The 21,509-nt window shown below is 41.6% G+C and overlaps 1 protein-coding gene across 2 annotated transcripts in view; it reads right to left on the reverse strand.

The window, feature by feature from the left end:
- Positions 1 to 4,067: 4,067 nt before the first annotated feature.
- Positions 4,068 to 21,509, reverse strand: part of LOC6047603 (nucleolar complex protein 3 homolog) — a 36,143-nt gene continuing 18,701 nt past the window's right edge. The window contains exons 3-6 of one of the 2 annotated variants that reach the window (XM_038255839.1): positions 21,026 to 21,396; positions 20,762 to 20,970; positions 4,431 to 4,842; positions 4,068 to 4,376 (exon numbers count right to left, since the gene is read on the reverse strand). In XM_038255839.1, the coding sequence (XP_038111767.1) occupies positions 4,292 to 4,376; positions 4,431 to 4,842; positions 20,762 to 20,970; positions 21,026 to 21,396 (1,077 nt within the window). In that variant the 3' untranslated portion in view covers positions 4,068 to 4,291. Of the gene's footprint in view, positions 4,377 to 4,430; positions 4,843 to 20,761; positions 20,971 to 21,025; positions 21,397 to 21,509 lie in introns of those variants that run through there. The other variant, XM_038255840.1, reaches the window with a different exon arrangement.

Below are 21,509 nucleotides of genomic sequence, written 5' to 3' on the forward strand. Positions count from 1 at the left end.
TGCCGTTTTAGTTAACGGAACTTTCAATCCAAATGGAATGTCCACACAGGCTCATTCTGCCGATTAAATCGGGTTTTTATTGTCAGGTTTAAATATTAACACTAAACAGACATTAATAAAACTACTCAAAAAATCCGTCAATTTTCTTTTTTTTTTTCAACGTTAAAACGTCATACGTTTTATTCAAGTGCCCAAACACTTGATTGATTGAATAAAGCCACATCATAGATTTAAATGGTTTGTGTTTCAACATTGCTCAGTGAAGCGATATAAAGGTTCTCGCTTGCTACACTGAGCAAAACTTACACAGCTCAACGAAGTGTTCTACACATGATCTGGCCCTACTGTAACACTCAAATATCAATCGCAAAACACTTGAAATTTCGGTGATTGGCCATGAAATAATGTCAATAGCCAAACACTTGAATTTTAAATGGTGTTGAAAAATAAAAGTACGTACAAGCGATATACAGGTTCTCGCTTGCTAGTCGTGCACGCTACCACTGCGCCGGCCGGCCAGTTGAAGACGGGAGAGTTTTTTCCCAAGTAACCATCCAGCACTAAAACAAATCACTGTTCAGCACTAAAAGCGCTTTTACAGCTGCGAGCTAATGCTAAAGTGTTTTGACATTTGCATCAAAAGCGCTTTTGCAGCTGATTTGCAGCTGATTTTGGACTTTATATTTCTGATTTCCAGCTGGCCCCTACTGTTGTTGTTCCACCCCTGCAAAATGTCAACAATGTTGGGAGAGGCAAAAATATTGCTCTCTCACACTCTTCTCTCAACTCTATTTTTAGTTTGTTTATCACTTTACCGACTCAGCTGACTGAGCGGAGAATTTGATTTATTTGATTGAAATTGCTTTGTTGGGGATGTGATGCCAGATACCAGAAGTGGTCTTCGATGCTTACTGATGGTTCCTGCGCTCGTGTTGTCACGCCTATTTGGGAAATGTTTGAAATGCTTGATTGGACTGTTTCAATTACTGCTGCTTCCCCTAAGAATGGTCTCGAAATCATGATTGTCTAAATTTGTGCCACCTGTAGCCGTGGATATATTAATATTATTATTAATTTTCCATGAAGAACCATTCATGGGCAATTTTATTGGTCTGGTCCTCAAATCGAACTTGCCGAGACCGCTGCACCACCTGCTCCAGCCCCCCGTTGGTTCGCGGCCGCTCCTGTTTCCACTGTTGCTACGTCGTTGAATTTAACCTGATCCTCTCCATATAAAAAGACTCAACGTAGGGTCTTGTTGGTGATTCTGCACCTCGGGAACGGTGAAATTCCTCTTACCTGTTTTCCCTACAAAAATTTCATTGCTTTAAATCCATTCCTTCCCCAGTTGTCAGTTGAAAAGCTGAAAAAATACATTCCAATTCGCCGCTCGTCATCAAATAAGTTTTTTTTCCACAGCCGGTTTGTTTTGATTACAAGAAAGAGCTTGAGAAAGAGAGAGCAAGAAGTTTGCTTTTCTTCATTCCTCTCTTTCACACTGCAACTGAGTTGCCAGATAAATGGGAAAAAATACATCAGTGTTGCCAGTAGCAGCATCAAATCAGCTGGATTTCGGCTTCTACCAGAGCAGTTGTTTTAGAGCTAAATTGTTCTAATATTAGCTGTTTTATGACTATTCTGCTGTTCAATGCTGAGAAACAGCTTACTTATGATTTTTCTTAGTGCTGGATGGTTACTTGGGTTGTGCTATTGGTTCTAGTCTAGCTGCTAGCCTTCGATGAAAGTCGCTCTAAAATCAATCAGTGAAACACGTTAAATTCATGTGGATAATCACGTTGACTTTGAATAGTGCCTGTTTTGGGTACACTGAAAGAAACTGACATAGTAAATTCAAATGTTTTTTCACGTGAGATGCTCGAAATGTAAACACGGTAATTCAGCATGCTTTTCCTTTGATCCTAACATGATTTACATGTCACATGGACGTGATGATCATTTGAAACCAGCTGATTGCTAGCCAAAACCTTTTCATTCTTTTATCGCATGGTATTCACATTGGATTCAAGTGAATTTCTCTTGGATTGGCCCCATCAGTCTTTTCCCATGATAGTGAAGTGGAAACCACGTTAAAACTGTATGTTTTGAATTTGAAAGTCAAGTGGGCAGTTTTTCTCGGAAATTCATTAAGCAAGATGGCGAGAAGGAGAAAGGCACTTGCGGAGCTCGTCTCAAGGCCAAAAAATTTAAATTGGCAAAAATTAAGATTTTACAAACAAACTTCATGAGGAATTGTTTTTAACACGGTAAGCATTTTCATTATAATAAAAAAAAATGCTTAGCTAAAAAGTTTTTCTTTATGTTTTCAGGAAATCGAGTTCTAGAGTATCAAGACCGCAGTGGATCGAATTTTGATAAAGTTTCGAGCGCGCAAAGTGTCCAAAAAGGGCTCGGAGGAAAATCCGGTGGCCATTGACCAGTGACGGAGGAACAGCAAGAGGCGATGCGGCAAAGCAAGGAAATTGTTGTTGATTTTTTTTGTGTTAGTGCGATCCGGCCGGCATTGCCGAGATGTGATTTTGTTGTGTTATAGTTATTAAAATACAATACAATATGATAAATAAAATACTCATTTTGAAAAAGATTTCTGTTTTGATTAAATATTTTAACCTGCTGAAAAAAAAAACGCATTTTGTGACGTGTTATCCATTTGATTTTCAAAAGAATTTCATGTGATAATCATGTGTGATTACATGTGAATCTCACATGTTTTTCATTTCATTTCGATGAGAATTTCACTTGAATTTACCGGTTCCGCAATGAAAAATTTCTATGTGATTTACACATGACATTCACATGCGAAGTCGAATGGGGCAGATTCATGTGTAAAACATGTGACATTACTATGTGCCTTTCTTTCAGTGTATAGCAAGCGAGAACCTTTATATCGCTTCACTGAGCAAAACTCACACAGCGCATTGAAGTGTTTCGCACATGATCTGACCCTGCAGTAGAGAACACTTAAATACCAATCGCAAAACACTCGAAATTGCGGTGATTGGCCATGAAATAATTTCAATAGCCAAACACTTGAATTTTAAATGGTGTTGAAAAATAATAGTACGTACAAGTGATATACAGGTTCTCGCTTGCTAGTCGTGCACGCTACGACTGCGCCGGCCGGCCAGTTGAAAACGGGAGAGTTTTTTGTGCTACTCGTTCTAGCCTCGCTTCTAGTTATCGATAAAGGTCGCGCTAAAATCAATCAGTGAAACACATTAAATTGAAGTGGAAAATCACGTTCACTTTGAATAGTAGTTGTTTTGTGTTGATCTTAAGATCAATTTCAAGTGTTTTCCTAATCACTTTGAATAGTTCAAGACAGTGGGACAAATTCATGAGCAAAACACTTGAAAAGCTTGAGCCACCCAAATAACAATAACGTGTCGAAAATACCAAAAAGTTAATCGTCCTAACACTTGCATTTGATAGTGATTTGGATTGATGTGGAAAAACAAACCAATTAGATCTATGATGTGGCTTTATTCAATCATTCATGTGTTTGGGCACTTGAATAAAAAGTGTGGCGTATTTTCAGTGTTGTACGTACTTTTATTTTTCAACCCCATTTAAAATTCAAGTGCTTGGCTATTGACATTATTTCACGGCCAATCACCGAAATTTCAAGTGTTTTGCGATTGATATTTGAGTGTTCTGTACAGCAAGGCCAGATCATGTGTAGAACACTTCGTTGAGCTGTGTAAGTTTTGCTCAGTGTAGAAAGAGAAGAGATAGCTTGCAGAAAAGTACGGGAACGGTTTTGCTGCAACTTCAACCTCTCTAATTGCAGAAGTTCTGCCTGGGAGAAAAGTTACTTTTGTTGCTGAAAAGTACGGGAACGCCCTGCTGCCGATTTCGTGCAGAATTGCAGAATTCTGCAGTACGGGAATAGAGCTATTATATTTTAGAAAAACAAACATAACTTCTTTTGTAATCACCAACGTCCATATCACCCTACTATCATGCTTTGTTATGATTCGCTTTTCTTCGGCAAATGTACGTCTTTTTTATGATGCTTATTTTCGTCACGAGGTAAACAAAAACGACTGTTTTATTTGATGCCAGAACTAACGAAAAAGTTGTTTATTTAGAACCGATAGGTTTGCCACGCAATTAGATCTCTGCGGTGGAGATGCCCTTAAAGAGCATTTCTCTGTGTGTATCTTTGATAGCAACCATCAAGTTCACAGAATTGCGATTCACTGTGTCAAAAACATACATGATTGATCTTTATTTTACTTTATGGTTCTTCAAATAAACAAAATTATAATTATTACACAGAAATATTCGGACACGGTATAGATGGGCTGAACACCATTTTGGAACTGTCAAAGTTATTGTATAATTCAATAGCGGACCTAAAAAAAAAAAGATTAGTCTTCGGAAACGTGTACTCAATAATTTATTTTTACATTTTCGCTAGATCCACGGGTAGAGATCCAGGCCCAGTGCTTGGTGTACCATTGGCAATGTTGGTAGACAAACGTCGAACGCATGGATGATAGTGTCTGTGGAGAGCCGATAACTCGTACAAGTTACTACAATTAGCGCAACTGTAATCCGGTTCATCCAGTTCAGGATTATAATTTCCTGAACCTGTAATTGTTTCGGTATCTAATATAACATCAAGTGTGCCATTAAGTGCCATTGCTGATTTTATAACACCTAAGCATCCAAGCGATCCAAAGTGCAGTAGTTGCAACGTCAGCATAGCAATACGTTTGAGAAACGCTAAGTATCGTTGATACGTAATATCCTTTCGCCTATTCAAGAGAACGCTGTCTAATGTCGAAAGAATAGCTGGGAAGTCCTCCTGATTGTTTCCTGAAAGATAAAACATATTTTTTATCCCTATATAAAAATTACAACATAATTAAAAATAATTATTTTATTTACAACATATTTTTACAGTCAGATCAACTCGCAATAGTCATGATTGGATAAATATTGGTATAGAATAGAAAGGCTACTATTATTTAGCCTCATAGGTGTTTATTTATAGTTCGTTGTTGTCAAACAATGGTGTGGACCAAAAATTCAGAACAATACGGGGGGAGGAGCGATTCGCTGAGTCGAGTAACGTCATTAGGGGTGACATTGAGTCATAGAAATTTCAGCATTTTTGGTATAGAAGAGCTTAGCTCTGTGTGCAGCGAACAGAGCCAGCTTTGTATGGGGAAAATAATATTGTGCATATCCAGAGTTTTTTTAAAGGTCATATACTGCCGTTCTACGCATAATTGTCCCATGTTTGAAAAAGTGCAACTGAGAAAAACGCGATTGAAATTTTTCGATCGATTTCTGTGTTTCTACGCATAATTGTCCCGTGGGTTCCTATTCGCCCTGTGTGTCCCTAATCACCCCAGTTAGCAGTTTATCACTCTTTTATGATACTCTTGCTAAACAACAGGTAAAAACGACATAATGCTTCATAAATCTATTGATTTCGTATGAGAAAATACTTGGTGAGACAATTATGCGTAGAAGTTTGACGATGGGACAAACAGACTGGATGTTGTTTTCAATGAGTTTCCGAACAAAGTACCAGATTTTATGTGTATTTCTTAAAGTATACGACAGACTAAACATAAAAATGTTAAAAAGTCAAAATCGTCCAAAAATGACATGGGACAATTATGCGTAGAACGGCAGTATACACATATAAAACACAATAGCTTAAAGGTTCTACAGCGGTTCTCAACCTGGGGTACATGTACCCCTTGGGGTACCACGAGCGGTCTCAGGGGGTACCGGAAGACAAACCCCGTAATGGCGGACATTTGAATAATATCCCAAACAAAATATTTGAGAAGAAAAAACAAACAGATTAGAAACAAAAAATTAACGCAACATTTTTTTTTGCAGATTACTTGATTTTTTTTCGTTTTAAAGAGGTTTTTATTTAACATATTTCGCGTAGTTTACCATTTGTTATTCTAGTTTCGAGACCTTGTGCTTTTCGGATGTTAACGATTTTAAAGTGAGAAAAGGTACGTTTTTGTATCAGATGATATAATTGTTTTATCAAGATTTTCGAAAATTAAGTCCCATTGAAGATTATGCATTTCTGTTTGCATACGTGGCTTGATACTCTTTTGATCCATAAAATAATTATAAAATAATTTACTCGTGTTCAGCACTGTTCGAGGTTTTTATTCAATAGCAAGATAAATCCATTCCCGTGCATTTCTCGTTACATGACGGTTGTTACTTTGCGCAATCATAGACTCATCAACCGAGGAACCAGAATTACTTTTGAAAAATAAGATATTTTTGATAAATAACACCCCGGGATTCGAACTGACGACCTTTGGATTGTTAGTCCAACTGCCTACCAGCGACTCCACCGAGGCAGGACTCAGGGAGACGACTCCTACACCTGGACTGAGCTAACGACCTAACCTCTAAGTTAGACCGGGACCAACATTTACTTCCATGTCCGACGGAAGGAGTGATAAAACAAATCTCGTCTCAAAATTTGCCACCGGGACCTTCTGGGATCGAACCCAGGCCGACTGGGTGAGAGGCAACCACGCTTACCCCTACACCACGGTCCCGGGTACACACAAAAAAATATTTCCGAATGTTACATCGTTTATGATGTAACACTTTTGCACGTCATTAAACATTTAAATTTATATTCAATTTGATGTAAATTTGCAACAAATTATACGTAAAAACATGATTTTACGTGTGATTCAACCGTTTACGTCGAATCTCAAGTTTACATCAACTGAGTTTACATGTGATTCATTTTTTCCGTGTCGAGTAAATTCACATATTTTTTTCTGTGTAGTTTATTTCATTTCATTTCATTTTTTTTATTATGGTGGGCAAAAAGCCCCCTTGAGCTGTGTCAGACACATTCTCAAGAAGGCATAAAAACCACCTCATCTTAACGCATCAACAAGTTTACAAACTCCAATGATACAAGATATCTTAAACTAATACATACACAGAAAAAAATATTCCTGTAAATTAACATTATTTATCATGTACCAAAAGGTATCATGATAAATGATGTATATTTACATTAGGTTCATCGAAAATTTACATTAGATTCATTGGAAATTTACATTAGTTTTGAAAATTTACATTACTTTTGGAATTTACATTAGTTCAAATCAACTAATTCTAATTAGCCAATGGGAATGAGAAGCTCGACTTGGATTGCAGTAGGAAAAGGGTGTGGCCTATGTTCTATTTTAAAATGATTGAAGCGGGCAGCAAAAGGAAATTCTGATTTTAAAAAGTTGTTTCGCAGGTAGGGGACGCTTTCTCGTCGACGGCCAAGTGGAATAACGCTGGACTGGAATCGAACGGACGACGGGTAGGATGTTCGGTGTTACTGCTGCTACCCGCTGCCGACTGAGCCATCTTCGCATTTTATAAACGAGCGGCAAAAGCATCAACTTGTTCAGGTCGAGGCTCAGGCAGTGGGCCAGCGAAGTATGAGAGCGATAGAAAGAGAACCAGATATAACTATTTTTAGTTCGGGTAGTTTTGAAGTCAACGTTTGGCAGAAATACATTGGATATATGATTTACATTAAATAGGAATTTACAGGAAGCCGAACACGGGTAGATATTCATCAGATTTAAGTTTCCATGCTCAACGTTTCCATTATATTCATGATTTACATTAGATTTAGATTTACATTGGAGCAATTTCCATGACTTTTTACTCTTTACATCATATTTCAACATTACATTGAGTGAGTTTACATAAGAAACAGTAATTACATGCTGTGTAAATTTACATATTTTTTTCTGTGTAGGCTAGAGTAGTGTTAAAAAATCTCTCCCTCTCTGCTCTCATTGCCGTACCGGACGGTGCGTATACGTTTGCGATCGTTGTATTCAGCACGCGTAGTGTGATCATGCGACTATCCAGGCTCTTCTCTACATGTGTGAACTTGATGAAATCTTTGAGTGCGATGGCGGTTCCTCGTCGACTGTGATCAACGTTGAACACAATATTGTACCCTGGTAGTGTTAGTTCTTCGTTTTCCACTTCTTGGAGACAAATAATGTCTGCATGCACCATGTGTATAAATGTGTTAAGTGCGTCAATCTTTGTTGTGTTCGTTATCGTGTTGATGTTTATTGTGGCAATAATGTAACTAGTGAAGAGGATTTAGTTCTCCCCCAGCAAGTCGTCCAGGTCATTCGTGTCGTTGTATTTCTTCTTTTTGTTGATATTTCGCAGCGAGCGCCTGCTGGAGCTCGAGTTTGTCGAGCCGTCCGTATCGTTGCCATCCGTGCGTTTTTCTCTTGTGTTTCCTCCTAATCCCGAGCCCAGCTTTGTGACGCTCAGCGGCTGCTGTGGAGGTTGCATTCCACTGCCTCCAGGCTGAGACACAGGCTGTGAATTTGGAGTGACTGTTGAGGTGGTGTTGGTGTTCACCGGGGTCGAGTTTGAAGATGTTTGTGCTACCGTTTTAAAGACCAGTGGAGAGTCTCCAGTGCCCTTTGTCTTAGCCTTTTGTTTAGCAGGTTTCGGTGCAGATTTCTTGAGGCCAGGCTGCTTATCCGCATCAGCATACGTTATTTGCACCTGGAGTTGTTTGTTCTGCACGCAGGTGATACCGTTGTGGACAGTTTCAAGACAATGTTTGCATGTTTGCCGCTGACCATAGTAGGAAACGGCAGTTTTTTCTCCGTCGATTGTCACGAAAGAATCGATGTTCTTTTGGACCATCATCTTCACAATCCGTATCCCAGTGGAGACTTTGTAGCGTGCTTGATCGCCCCACATTTGTTCACGGATCGAGAGGACTTCACCATACTGCTTCAGGAACTCGATGATTTTGTCCTCGGAGGTGCCTTCGGATAGATCGTAGAGCTTCACTTCCTTCGTTCCATCCTCCATCATGAAGCGTAGTCGATATGACTTGTCGTCGACTTCAATCTCGTGCATGTTGTCGTGCTGCTCAACAGTTTGTTGAGCAAGTTCAAGGCTTTTGACCTTGACAAAGGCACATCCCAAGCTTCGGCTACACTGCAGTCGTAGGACGTCTTCTTCTTTCAGACCAATTTCCTTGTAAAGGAACTCGTGCAGCTCGTTTCCACTCGGTTTTCGCGAAATGTTCGAGTAGTCGATCCGGAAAGTGTTTTCTCGTTTCGCCATGGCGAAATCGAATGCCGCGGTTGCGAACTTACTCGGCGTGCGTAAAAAAAAAGGTTTTGAGGAATAGTATGCGATTGGCTTTCTTGACGCGGTAGCAGAAAAAACGTCTGTACAGCTCGGAAGAAGAGCGCTAACTGGCAGATTCGCTTCAAGCTGCTGCGCGTAACTGTGGGCCCGCCGGCTTCGGCGTTGGTTGTACACCATCGACAGCTTTGAGCGCATGTCAACTCCAACTAGGTAGTGGTCCGAGTCAATATTCGCACCGCGAAAGGTGCGCACGTGCGTTACGTCCGAGAAGAACCGGCCGTCAATCAGGACGTGATCGATTTGCGATAAGGTCCGTTGGTCTGGTGATGTCCAGGTGGCTTTGTGGATGTCCTTTCGAGGAAAATAGGTGCTCCTGACCACCATTCCACGGGAGACTGCGAAGTCGATGCAGCGTTGGCCGTTGTCGTTAGTGACCGCATGTAGACTTTCTGGGCCTCCCTTCCGAACCGAGCGTTCATGTCCCCAATTATGATCTTAACATCCTGTCGCGGACAGCCGTCGTACACCTCCTCCAGCGTCGAGTAGAATGCTTCCTTCTCGTCATCGGTCTTTTCTTCGTGGGGACAGTGCACGTTGATGATGCTGTAGTTGAAGAAACGGCCTCTTATCCGCAACTTACACATCCGCTCGCTGATCGCCGTGAAGCCGAACACGCGATCCTGCATCTTGCCCCGCACGATAAAGCCGGTACCCAGCTTCTTGTCCTTGCCAACGCTCAGGAAAAAACGGGAATTGGTCTGCCGACCTGGCCAGTCGAGCACCTGCTCCTCCTCCAAGCACACCTCCTGCAGTGCCACAACATCGAAGTTGCGAGGTTGCAACTCCTTCGCTAAGGCGAATTCGAAACCCAAGAAATTTAAAGACCTGCAGTTCCAAGAGCCGAGTCGCCAATCGGTGGTCTGCTTTTCTATGGGCTTCTGCCGTTTGTTCCGGATTTCTAGCCTTCTTGCCATTCGCGATCCCCTTTTTCGGTAGGCAGCCTTATCAGGGCTGCGCTACTTAGTCTCGGGGTGGAGAACCACCTACGAGCTACCGAGACTTAGCTCCGGTTTTCTCACGACACCGTAACGGGGCTTTTATCTCGAAGCCTAACGGTCTTCATATCCGGAAGAGGACGTCTTCTACTGTGTGTGTAAAAGCGTTTCACTATTAGCATTAGCATTAGCATTAGCATTTTAGGACGCCCTATCCACGGATGGCTCCACAACGCTTATCCCACTGTTTGGTGTGGTTGTGTTAGACCCTCATCCGGAACAATAATCCAACACGGGAGATACCATGTCTTCATCTTTTGATGAGTGTGTAATACAGCCCAGGGCATAAGGGGGTCCTCGCCGGGTCCAAGCTATCCTTTGGGGAGCGGAAGGAATGTTAGTAAACACCTATCTAAAGTGCGCAAGGATCCCTACGTCACCTTAGTGGTATAGATGTTTGTAGGGTGGTTTTGGACTCAATGTTAGTAGAAGAGGTAGAACCCTAGGATATACCTCGAAAGGTATTACGGGCGAATCAAGCAGAGTTAGTTTGTTTTAATTATTAAACAGTACAAATTGTACAGTGTCAAAGATGCATGAATTATAGATATTCTTTTTAAAGCAACGGCAGACGCGACGAAGCCGTGCGTGAATAAATTGACTGTTGTATTACTAAACCAATAATTTTCTCCGGAAAAGGCAATGCTGATTAAACACAGTTTTAACATATCTGCTATTAAACTCAAGCTATCGACTGTAAGAGTAAAGATAAGTTAAAATTTTCATTTAAATTATTATGTGTTTAAACGAAATTCGAGGATAAAAATGATTTAACGCATTATTGGAATCATAATTTTAAACTTTTACAGTGATGCGGAGTGAAAATTTATGATTTATTTTTTTGTTTTATTTAAATGTAAGAATTAGAAGGTAATTTAAAACGACCGATTCAAAATACATTCTTAGTTAAACTTTTATCTTTTTAGGGTAATGGGCTTAATCAGCATATTTATCAATTTTTAAATAAATATAATAAAAATCGAGCTTAGCCATTCGTGGTAACCGTTTTGCTTCCAGACGAAAACGATTGAACGGAAAGAAAAAGAAAAAAAAATAATCTGAGCAGGCAACACCGATCTCTAAAAGCTCAATCCCTACTTTCAACGAAACCCACACATTTGCGTCTCTGAGCGTTGGGTATCGGATACCTGTGTGTGCTCAACATAGAGCGAACTCACCGAGAATATTTGCAGCAGACACGCCAACACATCCACTTTCTCGGTCTACCAGCCACACTCTGCCAAAAAAGATGACGATGATGATGACGACGATACACACACTAGCAATGCCACTCCACTGAAGCACACAGACTCTCTCTCTCTCTTCTGCACACGCTCTCACTCTCATGTAAATGCAGGAACAAACTCACCGGGAGCTCAATTTGCGATCACCCCAACATCACCCCACAAAGCTGCCATCTTCCATTGCTAGAGAACCTTCACTCACGCACTCCACTTGTTGCACCAATACATTAACGGCCATGGAATGAACAAAGCGATTTCTCAGTTCTCTCTGTTTCCGACACGACAAAGTTTATCTCTGCGCACCAACACACTCAACTGCCCGTAACGAAGCGAAGACGCCACCGGATTGGAAAAAATGTCGAAATTATTCGTCACAAAATCAACATATTTCAGCCTCCACGTACGGAAATTTCACAAAACCCCGTCACACAACAACTGCCCGGGGGTAGCCGAACAAAATAAACCCGAAAAACAATCCATATCGCACCAAATACACATTGAAAAGTACAAAATTTGAAGACGCAAAAAGACGCGAACCGGACACGGCAAAGGCCACGAGTGAACCTGTGTAAAAGCGTTTCACTATTAGCACCATATTTCACAATATTAAAATTTATTTTATTTTTTTGCAAAAAAGTTTAAAACTTTTTGCCCGTTTCCTTTTTTCAAAAATTGCACACTCGGCACACCGCGCGCGGTTTCAATTAGTGTGCGTATACGCAATCGACACAACTGCACTGCCACTGGTCTTGTTGCTACACCACACTTAGCCCTTTGTTCTGCTTGTCTGCCCCGCGACGACGACGATGGATGGCAAAAATAAATTCACTTTTATTGCCCGGCCATCGATTGCGGGTCAATTATAACACGCGATGCCGGTTCGCGACGCACTTCGGCGTTGGTTAAACGTACTTTCGGCCACGAAGGAACGGTAATTCGGTGGTTCTAGGTTCACTTTCGCGGAGCTGTATCGAGATGCAATAACAACGTGCGACGCACACACACACACACACTTTTCGCAAGGGAAAGTCGTTGGCGCATTTTCAATATCACCAGATAGTGGTCCGAGTCGACGTTGGCGCCGCGATAGGTCCTGACGTCGACGATGTCGGAAAAGTATCTACCGTCGATTACAACGTGGTCGATTTGTGATTCCGTTCCTTGCGGTGATCTCCAGGTGTACTTGTCTCGGAGGTTGTGCTGGAAGCAGGTGCTTTACTTGCTTGTGCGCGGTGGACCTCTCGTACTGTTTATTTATTTGATTTTTTTTCCAAAAAAAAAACCTTCACAACTTTTTTTTCGCACTCAGGATACAACCCTGTTCTTGGTGTCTTCTGCGTATTCCCTTCCTCTGCCTCGGCTTGTCCAGCAAAGGTGACGACACACGACACAAAAGTACTTCACGCGGCTTCTTTTTCACAACACACAAAACACAGTACACGACGACGACGATGACCGCATCGCACTTGCACTGACTCTTCTGCGGCGATTTTTTTGTGTTCTGACCCGCGCGGAACGCAGATTAGGAGCCGAAATTCCTGAATTAATCGCGATCACCGGGCTCACTTTCAGGTGCAAACGGTTCACTATGCGTTCCGACGGCAGTTCACGGACACTACCGCGGGTTTTCGAGAAAAATCGACGGACCGGTCAGAAAAACGCACCCGTGCTTCAACTCACGCACATGCTCAACCAGAATTCTCACAAGCAGACGTAAAATCCGCTCTGGACGCTGTCGATCCATCGAAAGGTGCCGGTCCTGATCGGCTCCCACCTTCCTTCATCAAACGGCTATCTGTGCATTTAGCTAAACCAGTCAGCGTAATTTTCAACCGCTCTCTGTCTGAAGGAACTTTTCCTGACGAATGGAAACTTGCAGCTATCACACCCATTCACAAAACCGGTAGTACTACGGCTGCTGAATACTACAGGCCAATCTCCATCCTGTCCTGCCTGCCCAAAGTTTTCGAGGTGCTTATACACGAGGGATGTACTCTGCCGCCCACGTAGTAATTTCCGAGTTCCAGCACGGTTATGTCAAAAAACAGTCCACGGTATCCAACCTGATGGCATACATCAGCGCACTGAATGAAAACCTCGAAAAGTTCAAGCAAACTGACGCGATCTACTTCGACTTCGCCAAAGCGCGTTCGACAAGGTACCCCACACGCTTATTATCGCTAAGCTAGACCGGCTGGGGTTCCCAAGGTGGCTGACAGCATGGATCCGTTCGTACCTTTCGGGACGGTTTGGCTACGTCCGTCTCGGTGGCGTACAATCGAGGAATTTCCCGATTCCATCTGGAGTCCCCCAAGGAAGCCATATGAGACCGCTGATCTTCATTCTCTTCGTCAACGACATATGTTGCAGCGACCTCAAATTTAAATCATTAAATTTGTCCATTTTTCGAACCTCACCACAGTTCTGACCATGCGCGCTTACGCAAGCATAAATAATTTTACCCGTCGACTCGCGTTGCGCGACAAATAATTAAGCTTATGTACAGGTGTGGATCATGAGTCATCCTCACCTGAAAAGCCCTTTATTAAATTTCGCCAATGTTAGGCAATCAAAAAATGGTTAAGCTTTCAATTATGAATGTGCGATGTTATTACACAGGGGAAATTGAGGGTGTGGCTTAACCAAATTCATTGGCATGTTTGGCAATTCGACCTTCTCATTATTGACCTACATTTTTGAGAATGTTTGAGGAACATAATTTTGATAATCCAATAACACAATTTAAAGTTTCACGACAAGGGTTCGAACTCATGACTTCCGATTTTGAGGTGTACTCATGACACCATACGGAAAGTCATGAAGAATTGCAGAGGTCTGCATAATTTAATTCATGAGGTTCATCGATGCTTCTCATCGAAACGGACCACTTTAAGCAAAACAAAATTTAGTAGAGTTTCGGGGACTGACTATAAAAACCCATAATTCTTGAGGAGGTTCAGTCAGTTCCCGTCAGTTAGTTCCAGTTAGTTCCAGTTCTTGTTCCAGTCCAGTTCCAGTTCCAGAAAACGCCCCAGACCAGCCACAGACCCGCCAGCAGCCACCAGTAGCAGAGGCCCCAGTCCAGCCGGACTTAGCGGTGGAGGCCGCAGTCCGCCGTGAAGAGTCCGTCGGGACTTAGCCGTTTGAGAAGTCAGCCGAGACTTAGCCGATTGAGAAGTCCATCCGAGACTTAGCCGCCGTGAAGAGTCCGTCGGGACTTAGCCGCTGTGAAGAGTCCACCCGGAACTTAGGAGTTCGGGGTCTGGAATGGCTCGGCGAAGAGGTCTGGAGGACAAGTCTGGCTTCAACGTAGAGAATTGGCTCGACGAAGGTCCTAATGAAATTAGCAACAAAAAGTTGAGTAATGTAATTTTTAAAAAGTGTAATATACAAATAAGTGAAGTTTACTGATCTGTTTTGACTCTACATGCCTAAACCGCTCGGGAACGTTCAATGTCAAAGATTGCAGTCTCAAAAACTGCTGTATGCTGATGACTTGAAGATCTTCCGTACTGTGGCTTCCACCATTGATTGCGTCGCTCTTCAACAGGACATCGAAGCGATTCAGGAGTGGTGTAATCTCCACGGAATGAAGGTGAACCCCAGCAAATGTAAAAGCATCATCTTCACCAGATCACCCACTCCAATTCGGTACGATTACACCTTCGACCGCCACGAAATGGACCGCGTCTGCTCAATCAGGGATCTCGGTCTGCTGATCGACCGCAAGCTGAGCTTCTCGGAGCATGTCTCTTCCACAACAGCTAAAGCGTTCGCGTTGCTTGGATTTCTGCGTCGCAACACTGCTGAGTTCGAGAACATCAATGCCCTTAAAACGCTTTATATCACCATGATTCGAAGCATCTTGGAGTACGCTGTGCAGGTGTGGGCGCCGCACCACGCTAATCAACGTGATCGCTTGGAGAAAGTTCAGCGCCGTTTCACTCTTTATGCCCTTCGCCGTCTGCCTTGGAGGAACGGCGTTTGGCGGTCGAGCTACAGCGACAGATGCACCTTGCTGGAAATGGTGTCACTAGAAAAGCGGCGAACCATTCTTCAACGGATGTTCGTCTTCGATGTTCTGACCGGTCGCATCGATTGCCCGCAAATCAAGAAATCACGGTGCATAGATCAGCGCGGACGCTGAAAGAGCCCCTCCTGATGATTCCCTTTCATCGTACTCTATATGGATACAACCGACCAATTGACCGCTGCTGCCGAATTTTCAACTCCGTATCTGACGAGTACGAGCCTAGCATGACCAGAGAACGTTTCAAACGTAAAATTCTAGCTCTTTGATGCGATGTGATATTTTTATGTTTTTTGACTGTTTAATTCTATGTTAGTTTTTAAGATATTCAGTCTGTGCGACTCCGGTCGAAGACGGTGAACACTAAACAAAAGGCCTTTCCAACGAGGAGGAGACGGCAGGCAACGAGAAGTCCCAGGTCAAGGACGGGACGGAGCGTGGACGAGATCCGACCACCCACGCGTCAGGGAATGCACCAGATCCCGATGTCCACGAGCGACGCCGAGAGTACCTGATCAACGGGCCCATACACTGACACCACCCAAGTAAGTCCGGTTAGATAGCGTAGGGAGTAGGTTGTTAGGACAGATTCTCCAATTAACGTGCCAGGAAAACGTAGAAGTGGTCTTTTCCCTCTTTGCCGACCCTGGGTGTTCTTGGGGAGTTTTGTGCGACTGAGCGGGTTGTAACAAAGGGAAAGTTACAAAATCATTCTATCGCTGGACGCCGAGGAGTAAACAACAACTTGGACCTGGAAGCAAATGGCCCAGAAGCAGTTGGCCGAAAAGCAGCTGGCCTGGAGCAAGGAGCAACCCAAGCGGAGGCAGGCCAGCCGGAATATTCTGGTCACAAGACCCGGAGTGGCCAGAACTCTCAGGGGTGTTCCGATGGAAGGCCATACGAGACTGAACAATATGGGTATCAAACATCATGGATTTTGATACTGGTGATGAAAATGGCCATTTTGACAGTATTGGCCACAACCTGGAGTGGCTGGCTGGAGTACCGAACCATACGATTTTGGGCAATATGGGTATCAAACATCTTGGTTTGTTGTGTGAATTGCAGGAAGGATGCGATTGAGCTGCAGATGCCGTACCAGAAGCGTTTGATGAAATTAAGGAAAACACCCGCCGGGCGCTGGAGAATCGGTGTCGGTGAGGACAAGAAGCGGTGAGAAGCAGGATTCGATACATTCCACCCAGGGGCCAAGCAATGCGTCTTTCGGATGGTCAAGGCACAGTTTGATTCGTTGGAACCAACCGCGGTTCCGAATCAACAAGAACGTTCCCCGGGGGCCTCCATCTCCGCAGAAAGCGGTGGTGGCGAACAACCCGAACCTGACCAGGAGGACGATCCTAAAAGCAGGGACAACCGGAAGAAGAGACAATTTAACAACAAAAAGAATGTTCCATTTTTGACAAGCAAATAAAAGCTGTCAAAATAATTTCATGACGCAACTTCTTCTCTTATTTAAATAAACCGAAATCCATTTCTATTACATACAAACATGCATTGATTATGGAAGGAAAAATCATTTAAAACCAATAGACATAACATGGTTTTCCATGTGACACAACACATCAAATTCAAGTGTTGTGCTATTGAATTGACAGCATCTTTAGGTGCCCAAAATTCAAGTGTTTTGCGATTGATTTCTGAGTGCTCTGTACAGCAGGGTCAGATCATGTGTAGAACACTTCGTTAAGCTGTGTAAGTTTTGCTCAGTGTTGTTTAAGGCTAGTACGCAGATCAGAAGGAAGGGGGTCAAGAAACAGCTTTACGAATAGCAGAACAAAGGAGAGGGAACGATTTCTTGGGGCTTTTCTTCACCCTATCTGGCTTGCTTTCGCTGCCGCTGCTGCCCATTTGAAATTTTTCTTGACCGATTCCTTCCGAAGTGCGTTTACCGCTTTAAGGCCAACTGCGATCGTTTGACACTTGCAACCGAAAATTGTTAATATTCGTTAATTTTTTTTATGAAAATTTTGGGGGATATATTTAAATTAATTTAAACGCCAAGCGTCAAAAGCTTTAAAAATGCACCAAAAGCAGTGCATGAATCAAATATTTTTTTGGGAGGGTGATCCTGCCGCACCTCGTTGATGTCGAATCCTCTAAACTGGACCCTCGTCCTGTCACGTCCGTCAGTAATCTTGTCGTACATTACAACTAGAACCAGATCTGCCAATGAATTATTACACTTCGACCAAATAAACACTGACGCTGTATAGATTTTTTTTTCTTCATAAAATTATTGTTATTAGGTCCTTTTCGGTACTGGGACCTGGTTAGGTTCGAGTCGGCTTTTGTAATTACCATAAAACGGGGTGACTTTGATAGGTTTGAGATTTTTTCGCAAAATGAAGAGTACAAATAAGATACGTACGAAATTGTATGGAATCATACTGACCGGGGTAGAGAAAGGTTCAATGTAATTCTAGAAGAAGTTTTCATTAAAATTTGAAAAGTTTAAAAAGTTAATTAAGAAAACGTTGATAAATAGCATTATTTTCAAATTCTCAAAGTGTCATAATTTTCTCAATGAACATGATTTCAAATCGGAAAACGGAATGCATTTTCGGATTCTTCGGACAATTTTCCACTAGGAGAATGAAAACGGAGTTTGTAAATAATAAATATCATGTGGTTTTGTAACATAGTTTAGCAAAATCTTCATATTTATAGGCACTTTCAGTTGAACAAATTTCATTCAAATGTGAAAACTTTTGATTCGTGCTTCAAATTCTGTTTAAAATGCAATATGAATCGATAATTTTATAAACAAAACTATTTTTAACAAATTGCAGGCAAAATTCAGACTTTTTAACAATTTTATCTAAAATTTATATGTATTTTGTTTAAAGCTTATAAGCATAGTTAACATAATATAAACATTGATTTTTTTTGTTAAAAACTATATCAGCAACCTTAGCAATGGTACGTTCGACGTAAAAATAACATTTAACACTTTTAACCTGATTTTAACAACAAAAACTATGATTATCAAAGTCACCCCGGTATTCAAAATAAGAATTTTCAACGCAACTATTTGTATAACCACTATTGAAAAAACCTTTTTTCAAAAATAGTGCATGGACCTTGTGTGGCCTACCCTAGTACATGTTTTAAAAATAAAAGTCTTGAGAAAACCCTTACCAGTTGGAAAATATTCCAAAAATAAATTAAAATCCTATCAATGTCACCCCGGTTTACGGTACATTGTTCTTAATGCTAATAGTAATTACAGAGGAACTTGAGTGTAAATGTTAGTGGGAGGGGAGGCGATTACTCGCGGCCTACTCAGTGTTAGTAGGGAAGGGATTGATGTTAAAGACAAGGCGTGGGAAGGGAAGGGGGATTGTGTAGGGGTGTTGCACTATGGGGTTTCAGGCGGCCATAAATCGAAAAACCGACATACTCTAATTATTTTTTTGGTATTTTTTTTCGAAAATAAACATTCTAACTAAGAAAAATCCGGAGTTTGAAAGTTGTAGGATCAGAATTCACTGAATTGCAGACCTTCAAAGGCGAAAATGGTAAGAAAAAACATGTTTTTTGACAAAAAAATGATTATTTTTCATAGTTGTACTGTGTAGCTATTCATGTATTTTTTCCTGCATCCTTATATATATTCAGAAAGGTAATTGATTCAACTTTTCAATAACATTTTACAAAACACACTTTTACAGGCTAAAAAAAATAATAAAAATCAAAAAAGATGGATTTTTATTCAAAATTTAGTTTTTTTTCAACTTTGTTAATGGAGTACTTTTTTTGTGTGCATTTGTGCGATCTGAAAATTTTGTAGCTTAAAATTTGAACCATGTCCTATCTTGTCTCCAAATTTCAAAGTGCACTTATGTGCACTTTTTGAGTTATGCCAAAGACAGGTGGATTTTACCTTAGAAGAAGGGGAGGGAGATTGGACGGAAATCAGAAACTTTAACATAGCATAAACCGGCATCAAATAGACAGAGCAAGAATATTAAAATTCACCACTTTAATGCATGTGGCCTCAAATATATGAAAAAATCGAAAATTAAACTTTTTTTTTTTTTGGAAAAATGTCAAAATTCATTTGTTTTCATTATACAAAGTACAAACAACACAAAAAAGTCACAAAAAAGCAAAAAAATATTTTTGGCCGCTCGTTTATATGGAAATACCCCATACTGTGTTGGTTGGCTCTGCTGGCCTTTGCTTTTGTCCTCAGCCGCAACTCGGTGTCTTGCTTTGCTTCCGGTGCAAACCAGAAACGACGGCTTTGTGTGAAGGCGAGTTACACTAACTGAAGGAAATCTAACTGAAGGTAAACTAACTGAAGAAAAACTAAATGGATACTTTGGAATCTAAGAGGAACTGATAGATCGGATAAAGAACATCAAGGTCTAGTTGAGATAACGCGTCTGGCATCGGGATTTCTGGTGGTCTTCCTCGGGCCCTGAGGGTATCTTTCAACTTAATTCTGTGAACATGGTGATCCGGACACGCCCATACGAGATGGTCGATGTCGTGATAACCCTGCCCACAGTCGCATATGTTCGTATCACTCATGTTGATACGGTAAAGATGAGCCTTGGACGAGTAATGGTTCGACATTAAGCGGGACATCGTTCTGATGAATCCACGCGTCAAGTCCAATCCCTTGAACCAGGCTGGCCAACATCACGGTGAAGGATGTGAACGAGAACATGGCCAAAGCCTGGAATGTTGAACCGCCCGTAGGTGGCAAGCCTCTTCACAGCGTTCCGGAAGTTTTAACTCCACTCAGTACCGGTTTTCTTGCATCTTCCAGTCTTTTTCCATCCTGTGGGCAATACGGTTGGCACCCTACTGCTGACCGGTTGTCACGACACCGGTGGAATGAAACCCAGTCCGGCCAAGTGAACTGAAAAAGCCGCCTGCAACTTTTCCTTGTTCCGACACCGGCAGTCAGGTGGGCAGACATGTTGAATCCGGTGCTTGAAGGTTTTTAATCAAGTTTATTAATTGTAGATAGTGCGGTTCCACAGTAGGATGACACCAGCTTGTTGGAGCAATTGGAGACGGCACCTGATGTCGGCTTTGCAAGATTGGCTGCAGGAACTGCAATACTTAGCGCCGTTGAATTTTGAAGGTTGCCAATCGGATCGCGCATGGCAACAATTTGACGACTCCGAACTTGGATACTGACGGAAGCCGCCACCTGCATGACGTAAGCGACTAGTATCCCAAAACACGGGACGAAAGGTGCTTATAGAAGAAAAACCACTTACCAGCATGTATTGTCAGCAGATTTTTGTAGAGATGTGAATAGAACCGAACCGGATCGATGTTCATAATTTCGCCTTGTCCTTTTAAAATTGCAAAAACTGCCTGAATACAATGCAGTTCCTCTCTATACCCTAGTTTTTTGCTATTCAATAGACTGTTCAAAATTTCAACCAAATCAGAAAAAAAATCGATGTTGATGGCGTGAGCAAACCTAAAAAAAATCTCCATGAATTTTATATGATCGAAAATTAATTTCATTTACATACCTTGAAAGGGTTTCTAAAGCAGCGCTTAATAGTTTTGAAACCGGCGTAACTTTAAGAACTCGAAACAGTATGGTAAACACCAACTTGACGAGATCGGATTTTTTCTTTGTTAGAAGCATCTTGTTCTCATCCGCCCTTGTTTCGAATAGTTCATTTTCCAATTGCATTAATTTTTTCTTCCGTTTGCGTTCCTTTTTGGACAGATTAATAATGCGAGATTTGTGGGTTTCTAACGTTTTAAGTTTTTTCTCTCTGGCAGCTTCCGAATCTATGTCGGTTCCAATTATCGGTAAACATTTAAGACAGGATATTGTTTCCGGATGAACATTCAAACCATTTCTTTTCACTATTCGATTGATACTGCGTACAATCTAATTTTAAAAATAAAACACAAAACACGCAAAAAATCAGTCAGATATTTCTTGATATTATTGATTTGGTATCATAAGAAGTCATTTAAGAATTGTATTGCGTACGAACAGAA

This window comes from Culex quinquefasciatus, chromosome 2 (genome assembly GCF_015732765.1).
Source record: "Culex quinquefasciatus strain JHB chromosome 2, VPISU_Cqui_1.0_pri_paternal, whole genome shotgun sequence".
Taxonomy (NCBI): Eukaryota; Metazoa; Arthropoda; class Insecta; order Diptera; family Culicidae; genus Culex; species Culex quinquefasciatus.